The sequence below is a fragment of the Trichosurus vulpecula genome, chromosome 9 (assembly GCF_011100635.1).
Source record: "Trichosurus vulpecula isolate mTriVul1 chromosome 9, mTriVul1.pri, whole genome shotgun sequence".
NCBI lineage: Eukaryota > Metazoa > Chordata > Mammalia > Diprotodontia > Phalangeridae > Trichosurus > Trichosurus vulpecula.
The window spans coordinates 14,192,351-14,207,358 of NC_050581.1; the positions used below are offsets into that span (position 1 = coordinate 14,192,351).

The window sequence follows — 15,008 nt, forward strand, 5'->3', positions numbered from 1 at the left end:
TCTTCTGTCCATCTTTCCAATTCATCTCCTGTTCTCTGCTATTCTTGGGTTCCCTTAACATCCCAATCTCATCTCGTAGTCCTCCTTATCCATTTTTCCTCACTGCCCTTCTCCTCCTCTGCTTTCCCTCCAGCCTCTTTCCTTCCCTTCTCACCCATTCTCTTTCCTCTCCGTTCTCCTTTCCCTCTCACCTCCCCCCCCCCTTCTTCCTCTCCTTCACCTTTTCCTTCTCCTTCCCTCATATTAGGACTCGTAGTGGAAGAGATCATGGAAATGCATTCCAGTCCCCTCATCTTACAGATGAGCAAACTGAGGAGCAGTGACATGAAGGTACTCTCCCAAGGTTACAAGGCTCTGTTGATCTTCTCGAATCCCCTTGTCTTTGCCACAGCCGCCCTCGCTCGCTTTTCCCCTCCCTTCCAGCTCCTGCCTCCTTCCTTCAGCCCCTCCTCCCACTCCTTGAGCTCCTCCTCCCTCCCTCCCCTGCCGCGCTCTCTCATGCCCCGCCCCCAGGCTTCATCTCCTCTCGGGGCCCCGCCCCTCCCCCGCCCCTCCCCCGCACCATCCCCTTCACCCCCGCCCGGGGCCTCCTCCGCAATTCTCGGCGGCGCCGAGGGGGGCGCTCTGGGCTCGAGCTGAAGCTCTCTGGGCTCGGGGGCTCGGGCTCCCGGCTCGGGCGGCAGGAACCGCGGCAGGAGCAGCCACAGCGGGCAGGGGCCTCCTTCGCGGGGCCGGGGCCGGGGCCGCAGCCGGAGCGCCGGAGCAGGGGCCCAGAGCACAAGCCCGGGCCGGGGAGCGGAGGCTGCAGAGGCAGAGGCTAAAGCGCGGGCGGGGCAGGAGCGGGCCGGGCCGGGTCGGGCGGTCGGCGCTGCCCGGGCTCGGCTCCGGCTCCGCGCCCCAGTCCGCTGCCCCGGCTCCGCGGGCCTCCCTCCCCGCCCCGGAGGCAGCCGCCACTGCCGCCGTCATGGGGACCGCCCGGGGCCGGGCCCTCGCCCCGTCCCGCCCGCCAGGCCTCCTCTGAGCCGCATGGGCCGGGCCGCCCGCCCGCCCCGGGACCGGGACCCGCAGCCACCGCCGCCGCGCGGGTGAGTGGGGGATCCAGGCCGGGCCGGGCTGGGGCCGCGCATTCCTGAGGGGGGAGGCCGGGCCGGGGCGCGGGGCAGGCCCGGGCCCGGAGCGGAGCCCGCTGGCCCAGGAGCCGGGCCCATTGTAGGGAGCTCGGCCGCCGCAGGGAAGGTCAGGGCCCCGCGCTAGGCCCGGGCCCTACCGGAGGGAGCGCGAGCCCCGGGGAGGGCGGTGAAGGGAGGGAAGGAGAGGGCGGAGGGGAGCTGGGGTGCCTGAGAGAAGAGGGAAGGGGGCACCTGGGGGTCTGGGAGTGCCTGAGAGGGAGGAGAGGGAAGGGGGAACCTGTGGGTACCAGAGAGGGGAGGGGGGACCAGAGGTTGCCTGAAAGAGGAGAGGGGAGCACCTGGGGTGCCTGAGAGGAGGAGAGTGAGGAGTCCAAACAGAACACCTGGAGATGCCAGAGAAGAGAGTGAGGAGGGGACCTGGGGATGTTTGAGGAGTGAGGATAGAAAATGGTATTTGGGAGGAGTGTCAGGAGACGTGGGGATACTTAAGCAGAGGAAGGGCGGAGGGTAGACTTGCTCGTGAATTTGTAAGGTCAGGCTCTCATGGAGGCGTAGGTGGGTGTAAGAAGGCTGAATGATGGCTCTGGAGGTTAGTATGAAGATGTAGGGTAGAAAGGGAAAGGCAGTGAGGGCCTCAAGAAGAGAATGTGGCGGAGGCCAAAGCAGGTCAAGAAGTATAGCTAGTGTCGTGTATGTAAAATAGGATGGAGGAATTTATATGTGGAGGGCTGTTTGAGCACAAGGCTCTGAATTCGCACACTGCCCAACCTTGTCCTCTGACAACCCCGCCCCCCCCCCAATTTTTTTTTGTTTCCAGAGTGAGGAAAATCTCAAGTTGTGAAGGGGGAGAGATGGTTGAATGTATTTGCATTTAAATGTAGAGGAAGGTGAAGAAGAGATGGTCCAAATAAGGGAACCTGAGGATAAAGTAGGGAGGGTGTCAAATTGGAGTCAGTCCCATAGGTGGACTACTGGGGTGGGGGGAGGATTGAAGAAGGCAAGTGAGAAGAAGATACTTAATTTGAAGCAAATTGGAGATTTGTAGAATTGAATGTTAGAATCCCGGAATTAGACCTAAAGGAGGGGTATTAAGAGACTATGGCATAGGAATACCCCCAAATTGGAATAGAAATACTGTTGTTTTTCTGTACAACGTGTAGTACTAGATGTGGTTTGACCTCAGAATTCAGGGGTTGCCCCTTGCTTCTTTACATAACCTTCCAAGATAATAGGTAACAAACCTATCTTTGCGGCCAAAGACTAAACCTCACCTAGTGGTGATTTTTTTTTCTTTAGAAGTCACCCCTGATCTCCCCCCAAGGAAGCCTTAGGAAAAGGCAGTCTCAAAATCAGTGTTAAGAGGGAGTTGGTAAAACTTTAACTTTTGAAGACAAAATACATCAATACTTTGGTGGTTTCATTCAGCCCAACTCTAAAATATTTTTACAAAGGGTTTTTATTGTGGAGGTTAGCTTTTTTTTTTTTTTTTTTTTTTTGGCTGCACAATAAGGTTCTATGCTTCTCCCTGCAGGAAGTGTCTCAAGTTTACTTGGATCCACAGGCCCTTCTACAGGAGTTCACATATAGTCTGGTTGGGTGGGAAGCTGTACCTTACCTGAAACAATGTGTAAGAATAGCTCAGTTTCAATTCTAAGAAATTCAGCTGGGGGAAAAGGTTAGGATGTCACTTAAAAGACTGTGTTCCTGTTTGATTTTCAGTAGCTTTTGAATTGTCATCCATTGGTCTGGTTTGAAATATGTTCTTTGGGCTTTTTCTGTGGGGGAAGAATCAAGTTAGTGATCATACTACTTTTTAAAGAGTCCAGACACATGGTACTCAGGAAGGGAGCTTATGCAATCCTTAAATTATAAAGGCATATAAGACTTTTAAAAGCACATTCCTTTCAAGGAAGAACTTTGTTGTTGGAGGTTACAGGCTCTGGGCCAGGTTGCATATCTGTGGTTACTTTATTCTAGCATGAATTAATTTAACTGCATTTTATTTATTTATTGGGTGAGTGAGTGGACTTTGTATTGGTTTACTTCTGTTTTGGAGATCTGAGAATCAAAGAATAAAGTATGTTTTACCAGTCTACATGATTTAGTGGGAGGTGTTTCCCTTTTGGTACTTGTAGAGATAGCAAGGGTCTCCTGTCTTGTGTTAATTGACAACCCTTGTAAGTGGAAAGAATCTGAAATATTTCATTTGTGTGGAGAAAGTTTAACATGATCATAGAAGGGGGAGGGTGATCTAGTCCAACTCCCTCTTTTGACACACGAGGAAACTGAAGCCCCCAATGGTTAAGTGCTTTGCCCAAGGTCACACAGTTCATTAGTGGCAAAACCATCTATACAACCTAGGTCTTCTGATTCCTAGTTTAGTGTTAATTCCATCATCCCATGCTTGTTTTGGTGTATTTGATAAACACATTTGATTAGTGTATTGATTTTTTAACAGCTTCAGCTTTGTGATGAAACATTTGATGATAATTTTGTTACTATTTCCATAATATTGTTCAAGAAAGTTTTGAGATCTTTAATAGAAAGAAATATCTAAAGTTAAGCATTTTAGAAATTTCACTTAAAACAAATTAGTTGACAAATATTTGTTGAATGTCAGCTTGAAGACCTTTTAAATTCATTGTGTTGTAGAGTACAAGTAGAAAACAAATACGAAACAAGATATGCACAGGTTAAATTGCAATACAAGCTTTAGAAAACAATGTAGAAAAGCAGTATGGTATAGTAGAAAAAACACTGTGGGAAGCTTGGGTACTAAGCTCTTTTGCTACCTGTTTGTGTCATGTTGGGCAAGTCACTTTACTTTTTTTGGTCCTCGGTTTCCTGATTTGTAAGATGGGGATAATAATCTTGTCACTACCTACCTCACAGGGTTGTTGTGAGGATCCAATAAGATAATAGATATAAAACACATAACCATAAAATGCTGTTTTAAATTAGCTATCAGCTAATATTGAAAAAGGTATTGTGGGGCAGCATACAATCATCAAACATTTTAGGGAGTAATTTAGTAATTACACTTTCAAAATTAATTTTGTTCAGGTATTTCTTGAGGATTGCAGTGTGTCCGTTCTATTCTAATTCAAGGGTGGCTAATTGCCTTGGCCGTCTTTCACAAGATGGCATTGTGGACGATAGTACATTACATATTGATAGCCCAGTGAAATCTTTTGCACACAGGTGCTCAGTAATGTGAACTGGTTGAGAAAATTAATTTTCAATTGAAGTGGTCTCTGAGCAGCTGGATACCAAAACATAGAGCAATTTGACCTTAAGAAATTGGCCGTCCCTGCTGAGATGGAGATTATAGCACAGCCAATCATTTTTTAGAAATCATTAGCAATAGAAATGCCATTTGGGTCATATAATTGTGACCTAACTCACATTTATCAGTGGCACTCACTCTTAGCCATCTGTAAGCATCCTGTTCTCTATCTCAGGCAAACAGAATGATAACCCTCATAAATATAGATTCCCATGGAGAGCCATACAAATAGATGAAAGAAGCAGAAGAAGAGACAACGTAGTATTGTGGGAAGAGCATTGGACTTGGTTGTAGTCTTGGCTCTTTTTAGCTTTTTGACTTTAGACAAATTTCTTTATTTCTCTTAAGTGTCAGTTTTTTCATCTGTCAAATGGGGATTAATAATACTTGTACTTCCTACCTCACAGAGTTGTTGTGAGGAAAATGATTTATAAATTGTAAAGTGTTATAATTTTGTACTTGCTACCTACTTTTCTTTAGGCCAACCCTGATTTTTAAAGGTTCTGGCCATGGTTCATTTGCAGAGCTGCTTGAGATTTGCTTTGTAAAGCCATGATCTCTCTTTCAGCACTTGACCCACTTTAAATGTCTAAAATATGTGGTCAAACCACATGGGAATTTTACAAGTCATCAACCCAGTATTTGGCTTAGCCCCAGAGTAGGTGGCAGTGGTAGACTTGGACTTAACTAGATGTCTCATATGTGGATCAGGGAAGTACTTAGATCTTAAAAGAATTTGTTAGTCACCTGCAAATAGCTACAGTTAGGAGACTGCCTGAGAGGGAGTCTTTTTTTAGCATCTTGGTCTATAAAAGCTAATCAGATATTTAGCAACACCTTGTTATAAATCTAATGTGTGATAGTTTGGTTATCAAAATCCACAATTGGGTCATCAGAGACACTTCCTTAGCTAGTAGCCATATCTTAACTTCACTTCAATGATTTTTTTTTATCCTGTTGGAATTCTTCAGATTGCTTAGTGCCCTCAATAGCTGACAATATACTTTTCTGGTAAGAAGGATATTAAAAGTGACTACTTTCTTTTCTATGTTCCCTACCAGTAGCAGTTTGGGGTAGGTCGCACATTATCACACATTTCTTTTATATTCTGTTGTTTTGAGCTTAGTGAAACTTCTTATTGTAATTTAGAGGTTTTGTAAGTAATTCTAAGCAAAATTTATATGGTGTGTAGTGAATATATGGTATGTATTTGAGGGTGCTACTGGCAAAGAATATTAAGCTTTATCTCTTAAAAAAGAAAGTAAATATTCTAATTTATAGATTTAAAAAAGTTTATATAAAAAAGCAAGTGCTATGTAAAATAGCGTTTAGTGGAGTTGGAATGGTGAAGATGGGTTTGATGGGGTTAGGGGCATATTTTTGTGGTTGAGGGCTTCTTCCTTTTGATAAAGGTACTCCTCCAATTTTAAGACTGTCAGGCATGATTCTATCTTAGACCAAATTTCATGGCCTGAGTGAGTGTGTGTGTGTGTGTGTGTGTGTAAAATTTAATTATAAGAATAATTTTATAATTAAATTACCAAATTAGTTCAAATATTGAGCTAAAGAAAGCATTGTATGATCATTGTTCCAAATAGTGGAACAAAAATGGACAAAATAAAAATTATTTTGCTGAAAACCTGAGAAACACTTTATTTTAAGTCTATGTGGTGGGAGGGCAGGGTACTGTAGTTTTTTTCTTGTAAAAAACCTAAATAGCTGTATTAGCAGGACTACCTTTCCTAATCCTTGTCCTCTTAATGGTTTCAACAGGACAGATTGATTCACTTTGGAACTATAAGTACTGGTGTACTGAGATTAGGGTGCTGCAATCATTATCCCTTGACGAACACAGAGCCCCAAAATGAATGTCCAAGAACAGGGTTTCCCCTTGGACCTTGGGGGGAGCTTCACTGAAGATGCTCCCAGGCCCCCAGTTCCTGGTGAGGAAGGTGAACTGGTTTCCACAGATCCCAGGCCAGTCAGCCACAACTTTTATTTTGGGAAAGGCGATGGGATTAAAAGTGAAACTTCCACGGCTACCCCGAGGCGATCAGATCTGGATTTGGGGTATGAGCCTGAAGGAAGTGCTTCACCTACACCCCCATATTTGAAATGGGCCGAATCATTGCATTCTTTGCTGGATGATCAAGATGGAATAAATCTATTTAGGACTTTCTTGAAGCAAGAAGACTCTGCTGATTTGCTAGACTTCTGGTTTGCCTGCAGTGGCTTTAGGAAATTGGAGCCCTGTGACTCCAATGAAGAAAAGAGGCTTAAGTTGGCAAAAGCTATTTACAGAAAATATATTCTTGATAATAATGGGATTGTATCTCGTCAGACTAAACCAGCTACAAAGAGCTTCATAAAAGATTGCATCATGAAGCAACATATTGATCCTGCCATGTTTGACCAGGCCCAAACTGAGGTCCAATCCATGATGGAGGATAACACCTACCCCTTGTTCCTTAAATCAGATATTTATTTGGAATACACGAGGACGGGTTTGGAAAGCCCTAAAATCTTTAGTGATCAGAGCCCTGGGTCAGGGACAGGGAAAGGTATACCTGGATATTTGCCCACTTTGAATGAGGATGAGGAATGGAAGTGTGACCAAGACACAGAAGAGGATAATGGCAGAGATTCAGCTCCATCTAGCAGGCTAACTCAGAAGTTACTAATGGAAACAGCACCCCAGCGGGCCTCATCAAATAGGAGATACAATGAAAGCAGAGAATTCAGGTAAGTTACAAATGTGATTTTCATGTTTTGTGCTGATTTCTGAAATCTAGGGAACAACTTGTGGAAAACTTCTTTCAGTTGATTGGGAACTGTTAGTGAATTTAAGCGCAAACTGAATTGTAGTACTTTTATTTTTTTATCCTGATACTGAATGTCGTTTTCAGTTCTTCCTCAAATCCTGTTGAAATGTTAAATATCTTGTTTGTAATTAAGAGTTCATTTAAAAAGTATGACATATTGATAACAAAGAATTTTCATGTTTATAGTCCCTCTAGTGACACACTGACACTGACATTAGTAAATCAGTACTCATTTGTAAAGTAGATGGTAAGTTCGTGTGGTAAAAGTAGCCTTTCTAACTTAGGGCAAGTAGGAATGGGTATTCCAGTGTGTATATACACTTAAGATAATTAATTCTATGTTGTTAATTCTGATGTTGATTCTGGAATCTGGATTTACCTACTTTACTTTTTGATACATTAAGATTTCCTGTCTTAGAAAAAGAATAGTCTTGAGGTTTTTGTGTGATGAGTTAATGATACATAAATATGGTACATTCAGGAAAAAAAAACCATAACAACTCCTTGGAGAACTTTCTGTCACAAAAACCATTTTGTAAGTTTTCTATGGCTTCTGTTGTAAGGTTTGGAGGCAGAGAATTCATTTCTTTACCATCAAGATGTCTAAATTTTGCTGGCTAAGCACTGTTGACAGTCTAAGATTAACAATGTTTAATTTTTGATTAAGCTATCTTTTATTTTAAAACTATGATCTATAAATCTCTCCAGGGCAACTTGTGCCAGTAGGTAAAACTGGATGTCTGATCAGAGGTTGGTGTAATTTTGGAAATGCATTTCTGATTTTGTCCTTTTACTTAATCTCTGGGGTGGAAATTTATTTCTGTTTATGGAAAGTCGTCTACTGAAGATATTGGAGTACTTTCATTTTCTCACTTATTTTCCTATAGATTATGAGGAAAGACTGTTTATGAAACTTTGAAAGCTGGGAATTCATATGATACCCTGCTGGTTTAATCAAGAGTATGAAAAACAAATTCCCAAGTCCTTGAACTTTCCTGTGGAGTTAATAAAAAACCTTGATCAGTTCTTGAATTATAGTTTGACAAGGAAATCAGCTACTTGTTAATATACATAGGATTAGCTGTATCTCAGTGTTTAAACACACTTTTATTCAAAAGATACTTGTAAAATTGATTGTTTGAAAGATAGTTTTGGTTCTTCTTTTATAGCAAAAGTCTATTTATTTAGCAAGATGCAACAATTCTTTTAGGTCCAGAATGCCTACGAAAATAGCTCTCCTGCTTGAATTTGTCATGCTTTAAAATTTTTGCTAATTTGAAAAGCTTGAAAGCTTTCACAATTGATCAGAAAACCTTCAGATAAAACGGGATTAAACATGAAGCACTCAATTCAGGAGAAGCATTTAGTCGTTCTCTGGCTTTTAGTTATTTTTATATGTTTTGTGATCCATGATCCATCATATTTGGTACATCTTTAAATTGTTAGTCATGAATTAATTTTGCTTCTCTCTCCAAGTTAGGTATAAACTAGCTGTGACAGGTAGTTATGTTGTCAAGGTAGTAATAATTGTTTTTCTCCCTAGAAACAATGAAGGTTAGAATTGGAATGAATTTGAGAGATAACTAAGTCCAGAATCTCCATTTTACTTTAGAGAAACTAGAACCTAGGGACAAAATGTGACTTGTCCAAGGTAACTACCTTGAGAACGGAGTGGCAAAACTGGACTAAAGTTTAGGTTCTTTTTTGTAGAGAGTCTAATAATGTTTCAAAAGTAATTAACAGTGGATAGAGTGCCTGCCTTGGAGTCAGGAGGACCTGAGTTCAAATTCTGCCCCAGATACTTAGTAGATGTGGGTCCTGGGCAGGTTACTTAAGCCCTGCTCCCCACCCCCCAAAGTAATTAAAATTCAGAAAACATTTCAGTACTTACTCTTTGCATGCCTTTTGTGTTAAGCCTTGGAAAAGAAGGGCCTGAAGCTCATGAAGATACGTTAATACACAATCTCTACCCTAAGGTTAGTCTAGTAATAAACTAAGTAATATAAGTAGAAATTGGTTTCTGAACTGATTTTTTCCTCCTTTGGTCATAATTTGATAATAAATTTGTATCTTTGTGGTTTCAAAGAATCTAAAATGTTAAATTTATTTAATAAGCATTCACTGAATAGATTTAATGAAGTCTTTGAGCAAATGTCCTGCAAAAAAAAAAAGTTTCCAAGAAAGTTTAAGCGACAATGTTCAATTTTATATGAATGAATGTAACCTTAACAATTATATGTGATGCCACAAATGTATTAATCATTTGGTCAATTTAAAAAAAAGTTTTATTGATACATATTTTTCATTAATTTTTTTCCAGTTTTTCTCTCCCTCCATCACCCCTCCATAGATATCCTCACTTATAACAAAGAAAATTGATTGAGTAAAACCACCCAAAACAGTAACTATCTGAGAGTATATGCAATATTCCACAGCCATATAAAGGAGGGTAGATCCTTTCTTTACTTGTTCCCTGGAACCAAGATTGGCTATTGAATTTAGTCCTAGTTCATGATGTTTATAGTTTTCATTTGTATTGCTATAGTCATCATTATCCGCTTTCTTTGCCCTGTATCAGATCAACATATATTTTAATTTTATTCTGAATTGCTCATATTAGTTGTTTCTTATGGCACAATGATATTCTATTATGTTTTTCCCAGCCATTCTCTAGTTGATGGAAACCTGTTTTGTTTTCAGTTTTTTGCCACCACTAAAAGTCCTGCTATGAATGTATTGGTGTACATGAGGCATTTCTTTATTGGACCCAAAGGAGGGTAATTCTGTGTATTGATTTACAGATTTTAAATTAGTAATGATTAAACTAAATTCCTTACTGATGATAATAATGATGGTGGTGATGATGGTGTTTTTAGAAACTGAGGTGGGTTGAAAATGGAAGTTTTCTGAGTAATCTTATGAATTTGGATATTTTAAAATAAAACTTGGGCATTTTGAATTGCTGGCTTTTAAAGATTTTGATGAACCCAAGTTGCTATTTCAGAAGCTGATCTTTTTAATGTTGTATATTCTCTTGGTGATGCTAATTGTTGGAGAATTATGGAATATCACTTTCTCAACAAAATCAGAATTGCAGGTGACCCTGAGGACAGTGGACAGGTAGGCAGACACATGCTGGGTATAAGGAGGTACAGCATCTTTATATAATGGTGAACAATGACAAATGGACAAACCTGAGTGAAGCTGGTTTTCCCAAAATAATAAAAGAACCAGAAGAAGGCTTCTTTGAGTACGTCTCTATGGAATATTCACTAAAAGTCGTAAGAACTGCACAGGATGAGAAAGTATCAAGAGGTTGTGAGCTGCATTGGTGGAGGAAATACTCACCCGTAGAAGATCACAGATCCACTGAAGTATTCCTTTTAAAAGAGATGACAACTCATTACTAAGTATAACAATGTTGGACAAAATACCACTAATTTGTCTTTTTTTGCTGTGTGTATTTCTTTCTTCCCTCCCTCCAATATTTAAATTCTTTCTATGCTCTGGGAGGTGTATAGATAAAAATAAGATATAGTTTTCCTTGCAAAGATCTCACTCTAACCATCGACCTTAGGCTTCTAACTCAAATATACTGTAGTTTTGTGTTTGTTTTCCCCCTTGAGCTTTCCCACTCTGATATCGTGGTTAAATCACCTAGCTTCTCTGTGCCTTAATTTGTTCATCCAAAAAAGAGACTTGAATTGTATTGTGTGATTATTAAGATTCTTTTCAGTTCTAAGATAATTTGCTTCAGTGTGCTAAGGATTTTGCAGCATATGAATTTATTAAAATATTGCCCATTATTATGTAGTCTCGAAGATGAAATCCATTTATTAGAAGTGACTGAATTTCTGGCATCATGCCAGCATTCCAAGTGGACATCTATTGGAGAGTCAAGCATTTTATTTTTGCATGAGGTGATGGTTAAGAGGTGTGTTCAGATTAGTTAAAAATATAACTTTATTGCTTCATGACCTTGTACAGTTTTGATGTAGGTAGGCTTTCAAAATAAACATTATTTACTTCTAGCAAAATTGACTGTCTAGCTTTCACTTGGATTTTTAAAAATAGATTATCAGAAAAAAATTTAAAAAGATTAAAGAAGAAAATAATAGATATTAATTAAGGATTAATAGGAAAACTAAAAGCAGTAGTTCACCGTTACTGAAAGAAAGAAGCTTTTGTTTTCTTTAAAAAGAAATATTAAGGACAATAAATTGCAAAAGACTCAGTTCTTTAATGATAGTGACATATATTAAATGACTGTTTTTAATGGGCTATATGTTTTCAATCTTTTTTTTTTTAAATTATTGATGAAGTCTTCCCATCTTTGAAGGCCCGCCTTCTTGAAGCATTATTTCATTCATTATTTCATTCATTTCTGTTAGTTTTAAACTATAAAACTTATAGTTTGTATTACGTATCTTAGTACTATATCTGTTGTCTACCATGGATTAGGTCAGGTGTGTTGGTCTTACCTCTTCAACTAGGTTTTTAAATCTTTAAGGACAGGAATAATGGCTTTCATTTTAGTTCTGCCCTGTAGATTCTAGCACAGTATTTAGTACATCATTACTTATTATTTGACTAATTTAGTGATTGTTGGAAAATAGAGCTTATCCTTTGTGTCTACAGCATGAGTGGAACGTGGTAAAACATATTTCCTGTCACTTAAGAACTTCAAGGCAAGACAAAGTGTCCACCCAAGTCTTACATACAAGTTGTAGGAGATAGTTAAGTCTCCTTTTTGGTGCTGTCATTACAATTTAATAGTGTAAATAAATGGTCTCCAATAAAGTTTTGCCCCAGTCTTTTATCTTGGTGTGGAGGTGACCCTAGGTTCCTTTTTTTTTTTAAAGTATTTTATTGGTGTCTTTTATTTTTATATGTCATTCTTAGCTATTACATCTCTTCCTCTCAAAGCCCTCCCTTGAAGCAAAGAAAAAGAGTTTCGTAAAACCAATTGGTGTAGTGAATGTCTGCCAGTGGAAGCAGTAATCTGATGCAATAATTTTCCAAAGCTTCGCTCTTTTTATTGCAGAGATGCCACATTTAATTTTATGATTTATTTGCTTGTTTATGTTGATAGGTTTTGTTTGTTACAAACATGTCCCAAAAAATACTCAAATTTTTACACCCTCAAAAGCATTTAGTCAAATAAGTTAAAACTACCTAATAGTGTGATTGTTATTGATAGTACCTATCACGTTCCAGTTCTACAGTTTAGAGAGTAGCAGAAGGGATGCGTGTGTACTTGAATCTTATAAAATGTTACCAACTTTTTTTTAATTTGACTTGAGTTTTGTTGATTTTTTTTATTTTGCCCTTATGTTGTTAATAGCAATTTTTATTGGTTAGGTTTCTTCACATTGCATAACTTCATATAAGTCTTTTTATGTTCCTCATATTTGTCATTGCTTATGGCAGTTTATATTTCATTACATTCCTGTACTACTGTTATTCCATGATTATTAGATACATTTTGTTTTTAGTTTTTTAAACACTACAATGAATAATTTCATGTTTTTTCTTATTCATTCATACAAAGCTCTAAAGAACTGTAATATTCTCCAAGCCCAAACCTACCATGAAGAAATTGAGGCCCAGAGAGATCATTATCTTGCCCAAGTTTTGCCCACAGCTAGTAAGTAGCAGAATTGTAATTCAGGTCCCTGTGCTCATTGCACTAGATCTTGCTGACTGCTAACTGAATAGCTTAGCCAAGAAGCTAATTATTGGCAAAGTTTTTAGGTAAAAGCCTTAGTTAGTGTTTAGGGCTGTGGGATTCTGGAGAAGATAATTAAATCTTTGTTTTCAGACATCTTGCTCATTAACTTATATTTGAACTTGCCTTAGGTCTATTCTATGAAGTATGTTCTCACCCAGAAGTTCTTGGATAATACTGATTATGAGGTAGTGTTTCCTGGCCCAGAGTGTTTATAGTAGTGATTACTGCGAAAGCTGAAAACCTATTTCCATTCTACACTTCTTTTCTCACTTCTTCATAACTTTCTCAGATGTTTTCCCTTTGGGTGGAAATTTTTCATATTTGATCTCAACCGAGAAGTGAATATTTGTTTGGAGAACTCTAAGACAAATCTTTTCCATTACTCTTGCATTAGGTGAATGGGAGAAAAATACTTTTCTGCTTAACCAATTTTTATATTTTTTGGGAGCTCTTCTGACATATGGGAAGATTTCAAGTCACACAACTTGTTATCTTCCAGCGAAAGCTATTTGCTAAATTTGGGAAGAAATAATAATCTCAGTTGTCAATGAAATTCTAGGGTCAAAAAAAATCCATGTGAATTTTAAAAAATTTCTACTAACTTAGTGAAAACAATGTGTGTGTACTCTGCTTTGAAGAAGCATGCATGATTTACTAAATCTGAACCTGTCATATTAATGTTAGGATGTCATTGCCCATCACAGTGCAAGTGTAAAGATCTGCTTGACACCTAAATTTGTGATGGGCATCCCACTTCTGTCTTTATTCAAAAATGGCTTTTTCTCACTGAGATTTCAGCCTCAATCACCTTTTTCTAGTTCCTGTGGCAACTAGTCAGATACAGCTATTGTTTGTCATTCCAGCTATATGTCACCTCAGCTTCTCATATAATAAGCTGCCTCTGTGATGCAGATGCTCTAACCCAACAGAGGCTGAGTTTAAGAGGAGTCTTGGCAGACAGTGTTTGCACATTAGCACTTGTTGGGAAATGAGCTTAGAGGTCCAGTTCAACCTTCACTGCCATTTTAGAGATGGGGAAACTGAACTAAGTAAGGGGAAAGAAAGGGAAAAGAATAAGCGTTTATGTAGTGCCTGGCACATATTAGGTACTTAATAATAGTTTATTGATTGACTTATTTGATCCTCACAACAACTGTTATCCCCATTTTACAGTTGAGGAAACAGGCAGGGTAAATGACTTGACCAGAGTCACACAACTAGCAAGTGTCTGAGGCTGGATTTGAACTCAGGTCTTCCTGACTCCCAGCACAGCACTCTGTACACTCACTCACCTAAGAAAGTACGCTGATTTGCACATGATCAATAGATAGTATAATAGCAGAGTCTGGATTCAAAATTGAGTGTCTTGACCCAGTGCAGCACTCTTTCCAATATGCCATGCAAACAGGTATAGTTTTTTTTTTTTAAAGGCTTTGTGGTATCAGCTGAGTGGGATGGAAAATAAAACAGACTGATGTAATGTGCCCCTTCTGTTACAGAGAGGCTTCATAGGTAGTTCTTTCCATTGCACACTAAATGACTCTTCTGCTTTTTTTTGGCCTTTTTTGTAGACAAGCATTCTGATGCTTGTGATCTTGTGGACATCATTTTAAAGCAAAATGTTTTTGCCTAATTGAACGTAATAATCAATGCACATTTATTCTATACTTCATGTCTTGTCTTGTACCTTACCTTGTGGGGAATACAAAATCAGTGCATCTGATTTCTGCCATTGAGGAGCTTACAGTCTCTTTGAGCAATTAAGAGTAACACATCAAACAATCCAAGAACAGTAATAATGTTGGCCCATGTGTAGGATTGTCACAAGTATATAATATATAGGATTGTCGCATATCACTTTTTCAAACTTGAGAAAATTTAAGCAATACATAAAAGTAGTCTATTATGTGAAGCACTGTTCCTTGCTACCCCCTGCCTTAAGTATTTATTTATTTAGGTCTAACACTGATTTTCATTGATGTTGGTGAATAAGCCCTCTTTACTAATGCAAATCAGCTACTGTTGTGTGATTTCTATTC

General features: G+C 39.2%; 1 protein-coding gene across 2 annotated transcripts in view; it reads left to right on the top strand.

Annotated features, from left to right (window-relative positions):
* Positions 1 to 970: 970 nt before the first annotated feature.
* The window catches only part of AXIN1 (axin 1), a 196,609-nt gene continuing 182,571 nt past the window's right edge, over positions 971 to 15,008 (top strand). Inside the window, exons 1-2 of one of the 2 annotated variants that reach the window (XM_036738221.1) lie at positions 971 to 1,085; positions 6,190 to 7,158. In XM_036738221.1, the coding sequence (XP_036594116.1) occupies positions 6,281 to 7,158 (878 nt within the window). In that variant the 5' untranslated portion in view covers positions 971 to 1,085; positions 6,190 to 6,280. The remainder of the gene's footprint in view (positions 1,086 to 6,189; positions 7,159 to 15,008) is intronic. The other variant, XM_036738222.1, reaches the window with a different exon arrangement.